This window comes from Zeus faber (assembly GCF_960531495.2).
Source record: "Zeus faber genome assembly, chromosome: 21".
Classification (NCBI taxonomy): Eukaryota; Metazoa; Chordata; class Actinopteri; order Zeiformes; family Zeidae; genus Zeus; species Zeus faber.
The window spans coordinates 24,711,831-24,723,269 of NC_137208.1; the positions used below are offsets into that span (position 1 = coordinate 24,711,831).

An 11,439-nucleotide genomic window follows, 5' to 3' on the forward strand; every position below is an offset into this window, starting at 1 on the left:
TATCTATGCCATCTGCCCTAGTGCCTGTTCCAGTCTCACTATTGGAAGAATTCAATTGGGGTTGAGGCCGAGTGCCTCTAATCCCTAGTCTAGGTAAATTTTCTGAGTTATGAATTGCATGAAGTCATTAACTGTAAAGGGGGAGCTGTTGAGAATAGGCTGTTGCTGGGTTAGAATAGCCATCGTATCAAATATAGTTTTGGGATTATTTTTATAAGGACAGATTGACCTGGAGAAATACTTCCTTTTGGCTAACGAAAGAGGACGTTTGTAGTTCAGCAAATCACCCCATGCCTGACAGAACAGTTCCAGCTTAGTTGCACACCATTTACGCTCAAATTTCCTACAGCATTGAAAAGGAGAAAAAGTGTGCTGTGGGAGAAAAAAGTGTCCCAACTCCTTTATTCAGCCTAGTGGTCTTCAACCTGGGGTCTGCAACCCCTAGGGGGTATGCAGAGGTATTTCAGGTGGTCTGGCAATTTTATTTAAATGACAAAATTAATTAAAATATATATATATATTTTAGATAAAAAAATATTATATTGAGTAAACTCCAACAATAAACACTAGAACGACTGCGTTTTATTTATTTATTTCTTTCTTTCTTTCAGTAATCAGCTGAAAGCAAGCTAGTTTCTGATTATAGTTTCTGTTATAGTGCATTATCAAAAAACCTTGGATATTTCAGTAACATTAAAAAACCTCAGATTTTTCAGTAATGTTCAAAAGCTCGGAATGTTCAGTAACATACTGTGAAAGACATAACTGGTGCATGGCTGAACTTCAATAAAAAATCATGGTAAATGGTTATTATTGAACTGATATTAAACTGGATGTGAAACCCTATTTCAGCTTTGTGAAAACTTTATATTATTCGGAATAATATATATTAATCCGAATAATACATAATAACTTGATATTGTTAACAGAGAAAAGGTGGATTTCCCAGTTTTTTCTACACACATGCAATTAAAAACCAGGTGTAGATTAGAAAAAAAAAAATAATGTACTTATAGTAGTCAAACCTGGACGATATCATTAAAAAAAACCTAAACAGCATTTCAAACACGAGTTCAGATTTGTGAAACCTTTATTATATTTGTGAAAATAAGAAAAAACTGTATTTTTTTCGCACAGACCAGGCACACTCTGTGACCGTGACTACTAACAGAACTAAACTAACAGAAATAAATCAAATTATAAAATAAAAACACACAGCAATCGTAAGCATCATAACTGAGTATATACCGTAAATAGCTTAATAAGGCATTATAAATGTTATGATAGGCCAGGCTTAAAATGCAACACAAAATTCTATAAAAAATAATGTAATAAATAAAAAGTTGTAGGGGGTCCCTGCTCTGTTTCCCTATCGACCAAGGCGTCCTTGGGCTGAATTTAGCCCATTTGGATAAAAAAAACAAAACAACAATCTGTATCTTCCCTCCTTCCAAGACTCTGGTCTCTAGTAATGCTGCCCAGATCTCAATCCTTTTTTCGTCTTGTTCAGGCTAAACACAAAGGCCATCATCATTGATGATTAGCCGAGACGGAACCAAAACCACGCCGGAGTTTCACTGAAGATGTTTCACTGACTGCCTCATAAGAAAGAAACGTTAGATAACCCCCTCCACACGTCTCTGCGCTGCCACTGCGATATCAGTTGTATAAAAAGTGCTTCCAGAGGAAGCCAAGCCAAGGCTGCACATCTCAGAGAATAAAGAGGAGATCGCTAAAGGCATGGACCACCAGACAACTTTATATAACTGTATAAATAAAACATCGATTGTGAGGTTGAAGTTTACTGTGTGGCAAAGAGACAGACTATATATAATCAGAAACGGAGAGGTCAATGCTAGTTCATATTGGGCTATTGCTTTGTGTGTGTGCTTAAAAACACAGACACACACTATTATTATACACACTTATTATCAGTCTTCACTGAAATTAATCTCAAACACAGTAGATGCCTATAAAACATTCCTGGTGGTGATGATAATTAACCTTAGTGTGCTGTAGCATGCCTGTGCATTTGTGTGCGAGTGTATGCGTACACGCACGCACACATGCACACACTATACAGACACTGTGACAAGAGCTGAATTCTGAATTCTGAACAGAATATGGGGTCCAGCCATTAGAAGGAAGACAAGGACTAGTGCCGCATTGTAGGTATGAGGAGAGAAAGAAAGAGAGAAAGATACAGCGTGTATAAAGTTTCCGCTTCTTTTTCTAAATATTATTATCTAGATTTATTACTACTTTTTCCTCCCTTTATCCTTGTTCCTCTTTGGTTTTGCATCGTCCTTGGAAATGAACAAAACAGATCTACTATCAAATGCACTTGGAGTCTGTGCGAGGGAATCGTTTTGGAACCCATGCAGACGGTTGGAGCAGGTGTTGGCGCCCCCTAGTGGCCTTCCCCCTCGAATAGCGCGCGCGAATCTGCCTGGGATTCCAAGCGAATGTTGCGACGAATAATTTGGGAAAATAATAATAATTTGACCTTAACATGTCAACATTCCGCGTGCCTCGCACCCAGGGTAACATTTGATGTTTAGAGCACGACACCTTTATGTTTCCCCCTTCATCGCTTCGCGAGTTTGTCGAATCTGCGACCTCGCCACTCAAGCTGCAATGTTACACGTTTCACAATCACCGGCGCTGAACCTGAACGTCCGTCACAGCTCTGCGAGGACCGGTCCACGCCGCTTGAGGTATTTTCGAAGTCAAACGTCTCTTACGAAAGCCGCGGTTGTCAGTTCAACTTGGCGTTTTTATTCTGCGATGCGCTATTACGTTGATATCCGGGGGATGAATTCCGGGAGTGAAGTGAACCCGTGTTTCGGTGTCGCGTCGCCCGAGTGCGTTCACGTCGCCACATGGTTGTGTTGTGACTGATATTGGGAGCCTTTTTTTTTTAATATTTAATCCAAAGGGCGTTAATAATCCATATTATATTTAATTTATATTTAGGTTGCTAGTTGCTATTCCAACAGTCACCGTACGCTCTCAACGCTCAATCGCCAAAAAGCGGTCGCTTCTAGCTCATGTGGGCCTCCCTGTTTAACGCGTCGCTTTGCGTACACATTTCTGCATTCATTCATTTAGACGCTGTTTGCAAATATATTTATTTTTAAGTGACACGATTATTTTCCTTTTTTTATTTAAATTTGTTTATAAAATATAATATAACGTAATATATTAATATATAGGCAACATTACCCACAACTTCTGTCCCTCTCTTTCTCGCCCTTCTGTAGGATCTGCCTAAGGTTCTTCCAACTAGTGATACATAAAATACAATAAGGAAATATTACAAGCTTGTGTCTCTCACTTTGAGGATGCAGGTGAGTGTGTAAATGTACATATAGTAGTAAAAAAAATATATATCATACAGATAATAAATATTATCTGTATATCTATTGTGCATTGTTATATATGTATATTTAGATTTTATACTTGTCAGATTAACTAAATATACCCATGTGATTTGTGCTACATGACATACTCTACATGGGAAATGTTTTTAATCAAACTATATGGAAGGAGTATCAACAGAGATTGAACTTGGACTTTCACATTTTTACCTCACTGCATCATGTAATAAACCTCACCAACTACCTCCCAGATTTGTATTAGTTTATTAACCGGTATGAAAAATTCCTCACCGTGGGATCCCTAACTAGTACTTATTTATTGGAGACTAGTAACTATTACAATTTTTACCAGTAACTATCGCAATGTTTCTAGTAACAATTTGGACATTTTTGTCATTGAGTCCTATGGGGCTCTGTGTTTCAGATATTAAATATTTGCTTCCAGCTGGTACTGTATTTATTACGATTGTTACTAGTCTCCATTTCAAATTTTACTCTATTAATCACTATTAATTGAGTATTAGCACTTATTCATTAGTGACTAGTGCCCTTTCACGTCGTTACTAGTAGCAGTTGTTTTACTAGTAACTGTCTCATCATGAGAAATTACTAGACAAAACAGCTTGATAGTTTAATTTAATTTAATAGTAGTAAAAATAAAAATGTTACCAGTAAGAACAGGAAACGGCACTAATCCCTAATGAAAAAGTACTCAATTGATAGTGACTAGTAAAATGGAAAGGCAAAAATTGAATATCTGAAACACAGAGCCCCAGAGGATTCAATGGCAAAATTCCAAATTGTTACTAGTAACATTGCAATAGTTATTGGTAACAACCAGAATAGTTACTAGTATCTAAATAAGTTCTAGTACCAAATACATTTTGACTAGTAAAACTAAAGCTAACTTAAGCTACTAGTAACTGTTGGAATAGCAACTAGTAACTCAAATATAAGTACTAGTAACCTTTAAGAGGTGACTAGATCGTCTTACGGATTAAGTGGTAAAAAGGTTTTCCATAGACTGATGCCATGCTCTTGTTCTCACCGCAGGTGGTGGAGGGAGTCATTTTATCTAATCAAAAACATGTTGCTAGGGCTGGCACGCGTTCTGAGAGGTGACCTTTCCGGAGTCAGACATGTGAGGTGTGCTCTGTCGGCACCTCTAAACCAAGGCAAATCCACGCTACATCGCTCATTAGACCATCTTCCCCAAATCGGCTTTCGACTGTTTGGCTACACAACACGGGGCACACCTGGAAGTCTGTATCATTATCAGCATCGCTGCGGCCTTCTTCACTCGACCTTCCAGAGGTGCCGTTTCTCCCAGGGCCCCGGCACCTCTGCCAAGACGGCAAGAATCAAGTTGGGGACACGGCTGGCGGTAACCCTTCTGTTTGCCGTGGGTATCCTGGGCACCTGGCGGTACGTGTACTTGGAGAAGCAGCAGAAGTGGCGGGTGCGGCGTGTCGAACAGCTGAAGCGGGTCGCCCTGGGCCAGGGGAACTTCAGCCTGGTGGACCACACGGGACGGCGCCGCACCAAGGCCGATTTCATGGGGAGCTGGGTCCTGCTGTACTTCGGCTTCACCCACTGCCCGGACATCTGCCCTGACGAGCTGGACAAGATGAGCGGCGTGGTGGCTGCGCTGGACGAGGACGGGGCCCTGCCAATGGTGCAGCCGCTCTTCATCACGGTGGACCCAGAGAGGGACGACACAGCAGCGCTGGCCAAGTATGTGCAGGATTTTCACCCCCGCCTGGTTGGGATGACAGGCACCGCAGAGGAAGTGAAGTGCGCCGGGAAGGACTACCGCGTGTATGCCAGTCCGGGCCCCAAGGACGATGACGGGGACTACATAGTTGACCACACCATCCTCATCTACCTGGTCAACCCGGATGGTTTGTTCCTGGACTACTACAACAGGATGAAAAGCCAGGAGCAGATCACAGAGAGCGTCCGGAGCCACATGAAGGCCTACACCGGTACTAACCAGGTTTCTTGGTTGGAACAATAACAGAAAAGAAGCAATAGAACTAAGGCTACGCTATACCAATGCACAAAGGAAGAGCTTTAGTTAACGTATGGAATGAAATAACAACCTGAGTGTCGGTCTTGTGTCTGGTTTGGTTATGAATTTTTGATTCAATTTAATGGATGTACCAGGGGTGTAGATTTTATACCGCCTGGGCACAAAAATGTAGGTTTAAGAAATTGAAGGTTTTTTAAGTTGTTTCCAAAGACAGTATCAACACTGTCAATCAAAATTTGCTGCTATTTTTATTTATGTGGCTATTTAATTTATTAGTCTTTCATTTGTTATAAAGGGAAACAGGGCCAATGTCATGTATTAACTGAAGGTGACTTTATTGGAGAATATAATTCAACTGAACTGATAAACGCCAACTGCCATTAAAAACCCAGAAGAAAAGCATTAATTTATTTTTCTTAAAGATAACTGAAAACACCAGTGTACAGAAATTAGTGTACATGTGTTTAAAGCATGTATACCTTTTAGCAGATTGCACTTTTACGAAAATAAAAGGTGGAATTTATAATTTATATCAATAGCCTTAATTCGTAAAGAAATGTTTGAGAGGGGGTATTTGGATAATATAAATTTATTGGTAACACAAGTACATGCCCATTTAAAAGACTAAGACATTTTAATGCCACCCTTTAACAAAATGTCAATGATTCAGTCCTGTGTTCCACAATGGAAGATGAAACTGCTGGTTAACGTCATATACTGGGGAAACAGTCTTTGTGACTCAGTCGCAGAGCCCTGTGGCTTGCTGTTGGCTGTTAATTGAAAGGGTTGATTCATATTACACTTGTCGCTTGTCCAAATTCGACACTACACGTCCTTGGGTCCCCAGCAATACACCCGCCAAGTGTTTAGTAGATCGGATGAATGGTTGTCTAGATAATTGAAGGACATTATAAACGAACAGACAGATTCCTGCCTTTGTAGTTAGAATATACACTTCTCACAACTAGTTAGGGATATTTGGCTTTCGGGTGAAATTTATGGAAAATGTAAAAATTTCAAGCTACAGTGATAAATCATGAAAATAGGGCATTTAAGTAGAAGCATGCAATGGTGATTTTCTCATCTCAAACAATTGATTGAAACAAAAGCCAACAACAGTGGTGGGTTTACCACAACAAAAAATGTCAATGTCTCAATAACTTGTCATGTGCCCTTGAGCATCAATTACAGCTTGACAAGGACGTCTCATGCTGTTCACAAGTCGACTTATTGTCTGCTGAGGCCTGGCACCCCACTCTTCTTGAAGGGCGGCCCTCAGGTCACTGAGGTTCTGGGGCACAGAGTTACGAGCCTCTACACAGCGACTCAGCTGATCCCATAGGTTTTCTATTGGATTCAGGTCTGGAGTAAGTGCAGGCCACTCCATTTGAGGTACCCCAGTCTCCAGCAGCCGTTCCCTAATGATGCCACCTCGATGAGCTGGAGCATTGTCGTCCATGAAGATGAAATTAGGCCTGTGTTGTTCATGCAGGGGCACAATGACTGGATTAATGATGTTATTCAGGTAGTATGGGCTTGTCACTGTAGCATTCACAAAGTGTAGGGCAGTTCTTTATTGACTAGACACACCTGCCCACACTGTAACACCACCACCACCAAAGGCTCGTCTGGTGACAACAGTGGCTGATGCATAGCGCTCTCCTTGGCGTCTCCAACATCGTTGGCGGCCATCATTTCTGCTCAACGTGAATCGACTTTCATCAGAGAACAGCACTGAGGCCACTGGTCCCTCGTCCAGCGTAAATGCTCCCTGGCCCATGCAAGACGATGATGCCTGTGCCTGGTGGTGTGGTCAGGTACCCTTGCAGGTCTTCTAGCACGCAGACCACACTGATGTAAATGATTTTGAATGGTCTGACGTGACACTTGGTGCCTCTCACCTCCCTTAAATGTGCCTGGAGTTGAGTGGCATTCATCATCCGGTTCCGCAGGGCACTGTTCACAATGAAGCGCTCATCAGTGTGGGATGTGGCCAAAGGACGTCCACTTCTATGCCTTTCTGTGACTCTTCCAGTCTCTCTGTATCTCTGCTGATGACACTCTGTGTCACTCTAAGCTCAGTGGCCACTTCCCACTGAGAACATCCTGTTTGAAGCCTCACAATGGCGAGGTACTGTTGATCAGTTGTTAGGTGTCGTCTTGGTCTCATGATGTCAAAATGTGAACAGCATGATGAAGAGCACTGTTTAAATACCAATTCTAATTGAACCAGGAAATGTATTGGTCGATTCATGGATCAAACACCTGTTGTGAATTTTGCCGTTCAGCTCCTTGTTAGAGAACAAGTCGTGCAAAAAATACTGAAACATTGAACAGTTGGACATGTGCATTCAAAAGTTTAGAGAAGGTCAAATTCAGTTCACCTGTAAAGGTTATAGTGCATTTTAGATTCATCCGAAAGCCGAATATCCCTAACTTTTTGTGAGTAGTGTATATTGGTTAAAAACATGTTAGGCCATACTGTGGCAGTTTGCCTGTCACACACCACTCGAGGGGCGTTTTCAGGGCCCAACAACAGAGAGACAGGTGATGAAAACACACCAGTTTTATTATAGAAAGTGGGCAAGGTGGAACAAGCCCAGATCAGATGGAAAGCATGTCATGACAAGAGCTCCACTCCTGTGTGTTGGGATGGGAGTTTACCTGTTGCCCATTGATTACTTTAATGAGCAACAGGTGAACAGCCACCCTGATCCCCGGCCCAATTACCTAGACAGGTGTGGCTGCTTAAGCCACACGTACATTTAAAGTTTCAAACGTGAAAAAGGGGACCTATTTGCAAAACTCACTTTTTCAGTGCTTGTGCGCATCCATTTGGGTCTCTGAACTGATACACACAGACTGAAATGTTTTTTTCCATGCATTCTAATTCAAAAGACCTCCTGATACAAGCTGTTCAGCTTTCTGCCCTGATAGATGTCACTGAGGAAGTCATTCTAATTAAAACCGCCCTCCATCTATTGAAGAGAAAAAAACAAAACACTTTTATTGCATATATTATTTAGAAATAAAAACCAGCACAATAAGCACAATCACTTAGTTCTTAACACATTCAAAGGCTACTCTTGCAATGCTATTAATTGGTATATGTAGCGTTTAGCTTTAGAGATATACTGTAAATCTCCCACAGTCACTAAAACAACTGGGTGATATCGCGGGAGTGGGGTGGAGATCAAGTGGAGGGGGCCAGGGTCTTGAAGCGGTCATTGGCCCTGTGGGTGCTAAGGAGGGTTAGTCCCATGGTGTCCACGTTCTCTTCCAGTCCGTCCACTTTGTCTATCTCCACTGTATGGTCGTTGGCCTGGGAAGGGATCAAAGAGAACACTTTGAGGAAAAAGCAGCAGTCTTGGGGAATTTGAGACAATAACAATAATGTTTGTCTCAATATTTATTCTACAGTGTCTAAACGCACACAAACGGAGGTTTAACCCCCCACTCACCAGCTGGAGGGAGGCCAGCATGTACTTGCAGGCTTCGAAGTTATCCATGCCCCCGACGATGGAGGCAAAGGACCTGCGGTGACCCACGGCGCCCAGCCCCTCCACGATCCTATCCCCATAGTCGTGGATGTCAAAAACTGGGCACCGCTCCTGGGTAAAGTCCCAACAGCAGAGGAGCATAAGTTAACGTTATGACATGAAGACAGGTCTATAAGGACAGGTTTGGTATTTTCAACCCCAGCCCACGTTAAATCTTCTTTTCGAAAATGAGAAGCTAGCGTATTTTCTTGATTATTATAACAGTATGTTTTGTATAACAGTATGTGTTATTGTAATGTCAGTTTTTATTTTAAAAAGTCACAATTGCCACAGTACATCCAAAGCTTAACGTTGGCTACAGCAGATTGACCAGTAGGAAATGGAGAAACTTCATGTTTCTAGTCTCAGATGTGGCTAAAAGAGCTTATTTGCAGAAGTGAAAAAGACACGCGTGACTATAATGTAAGCTTCCCCTTTCAAAAAGGTAGATTTAACATGTATTTATCTATTGAGGCACTTAAAGAATTTAATCACGGCGAGAACCTGCAGCAGTACATTTTTTTCAATAGTAAAGTGTAGAATAAGGTTGTACTGTAAACATTTATAAATGATAAACTGACATTTTAAGTTCTGGGTTGAAAAAACATTCCATAAAATAAATATAAAAAGCCATCAGTGACATTGCTGAACTGTGAAAGCGTACCTGCAGCTCCAGCATCGGGTGGATCTTGTCCTCCCAATCCTTGACTCTCTGAGACAATGCCGTTTCCTGTGCCCAACCCGCGGAGCTGATGAGGTATTGTTCCTAGAAATTGTTAAGTAAACATTGGGTAAGAAAAGAGAACACCAGAACGTGGGTACACTTTAGAAATGAATAGAAAATACAAAAACAATACAAAACTTGGATGCATACCACACATTTCTTTACGAGATCTTCATAACTCGGTTCATCCTCCCGAATCTCTGCAGTGAAGGGAGAAAAAAAAATCAAAAAATTGCCATTAATTTTGTACAATTGTGTTTTTTGTGGAAAACGGTGCCAAACACCCATTCATTTCCAAAATCACTTTATTTTTCCAAAGTGAAGAGACAACAAAGAGTAAAGTCATGTTAGAAACTGTTAGAAAACATTGGTGTTCCAATGTCAGCTTAGGAAGTAACTATTCCTTGTTGTTTTAGAGTTTGACCCAATATTGTTTTACCTGATAATATAATGGCTGGTGCGCCGCAATTCTCTGCTGGAAAGTCATGGGGCAAAGGGTCATGTTCGTTGTCAGAGTTGTCCTCATCTACACCTTTATAGAAAAATCGAAAGAAAATCAGTGCAGCAGATTATTTGGTATCTGCAGCAGTATGAAAGATAAAAAAATACTTTACTAGAATAATAGCTAGAAAACAACAATTTGTACTTTACATATACACGTGCATATACAGACAAATTCGAAAGTGGCAGTCCTGAGAAAATGGAAAATGTACTTTATGATTTTATGTTTATCCAAGCCCTCCATCCATCTACTGTATATGCTAAACATCAGTGGTCTTCAATTGGGGATCACGGCTATTTTTTGTAAATGTCAAAATCATTTTTGTGAAAAATTCAAAAATGTATTTTAGACAAAGGATAATATTGAGTAAACTCCAACCGTTAACACTAAAACAACACAGTATTTATAATTTCAGTAATCTGCTGAAAGCGAGCCAATCGTAGCTTGATGTTCTGATGTGTTCAAAAATCTCTGTCTACTAATGCAACACGCAATTTTATTTTAAAAATTCAAAGGGTAATGACAACTTTTTCAACTTTCCCCCCTCTAGCGTTTCCAAGTGTTTGCAAAGACAACCGGATCCCTTCATGTTTTTCTCAGTGCGCTTCGCGGAAAAGGATCACCCCACTTTGGAAATAAGAAAGAAGCATGTTCGGATGAAGAATTGAATTTGTCACAATTTTAGTTAAATTTTATTTATTTCAGTTGCGCAATCATAGGAGGGGAATTACCCTGCAGGTCCCTTAGAGTTTCTTGAGGCAGCTCCCCCTCTCCTTCCTGGGGCTGCAGGTAGGTCTTCTCCAGCTCCTCGTCTGGCACAGCGACACCCTGAGAGTGTGCAGGGGGTACGTAGGGGATGATGTGCAGCCAGCCGGTCATTATTGCAAAATAACCTGGGTTCTTTTGCGATAGTGACTAGCACACACATTATGCCGCTTATTACATGGCTACTTAGTAAATAAAAATACATTGAGAGGGAATATTGATTTGAAATTATTTTTTAACGTGCATGCCTGGGCCAGGGCTGAACGATTAATCTAATTTAAATCAACATCGCAATTTAACAGAATGCAATTTTCCAAATCGCAGAGGCTGCGATTATAAAAATAAAACTTTTAGTTTTTTCAAGGTTACACAATCTAACCAATAGGGCTGTCCAGGGCCGGCTCTTCCTAAAGCCGGGATAGGGGGCCGCCTAGCGACCAGACCAGTGTTTTTATTTTACGTCTCCTTATGGAACAAAACAAGTGTGAGTGGAACAA

General features: G+C 41.0%; 2 protein-coding genes across 3 annotated transcripts in view; one reads left to right on the plus strand and one right to left on the minus strand.

Moving 5' to 3' along the window:
• Positions 1 to 2,613: 2,613 nt before the first annotated feature.
• On the plus strand, positions 2,614 to 5,840 carry sco2 (synthesis of cytochrome C oxidase 2). The gene is made up of 2 exons (XM_080022044.1): positions 2,614 to 2,717; positions 4,434 to 5,840. Exons 1-2 carry the CDS (start codon positions 2,638 to 2,640, stop codon positions 5,395 to 5,397), a joined length of 1,044 nt encoding a protein of 347 aa, XP_079878170.1. The 5' UTR covers positions 2,614 to 2,637; the 3' UTR covers positions 5,398 to 5,840.
• A 2,129-nt stretch (positions 5,841 to 7,969) lies between these two features.
• The window catches only part of ncaph2 (non-SMC condensin II complex, subunit H2), a 28,719-nt gene continuing 25,249 nt past the window's right edge, over positions 7,970 to 11,439 (minus strand). For both annotated transcript variants that reach the window (XM_080022166.1, XM_080022165.1), the window contains exons 15-20: positions 10,909 to 11,005; positions 10,115 to 10,207; positions 9,826 to 9,875; positions 9,616 to 9,717; positions 8,874 to 9,023; positions 7,970 to 8,734 (exon numbers count right to left, since the gene is read on the minus strand). In XM_080022166.1, the coding sequence (XP_079878292.1) occupies positions 8,606 to 8,734; positions 8,874 to 9,023; positions 9,616 to 9,717; positions 9,826 to 9,875; positions 10,115 to 10,207; positions 10,909 to 11,005 (621 nt within the window). In that variant the 3' untranslated portion in view covers positions 7,970 to 8,605. The remainder of the gene's footprint in view (positions 8,735 to 8,873; positions 9,024 to 9,615; positions 9,718 to 9,825; positions 9,876 to 10,114; positions 10,208 to 10,908; positions 11,006 to 11,439) is intronic.

Coding starts and splice junctions, on each gene's coding strand:
- sco2 (XM_080022044.1), top strand. CDS start 2,638: ATGTTACACGTTTCACAATCACCGGCGCTGAACCTGAACGTCCGTCAC. Junction 2,718..4,433: donor ACCGGTCCACGCCGCTTGAG/GTATTTTCGAAG, acceptor TTCTCACCGCAG/GTGGTGGAGGGAGTCATTTT.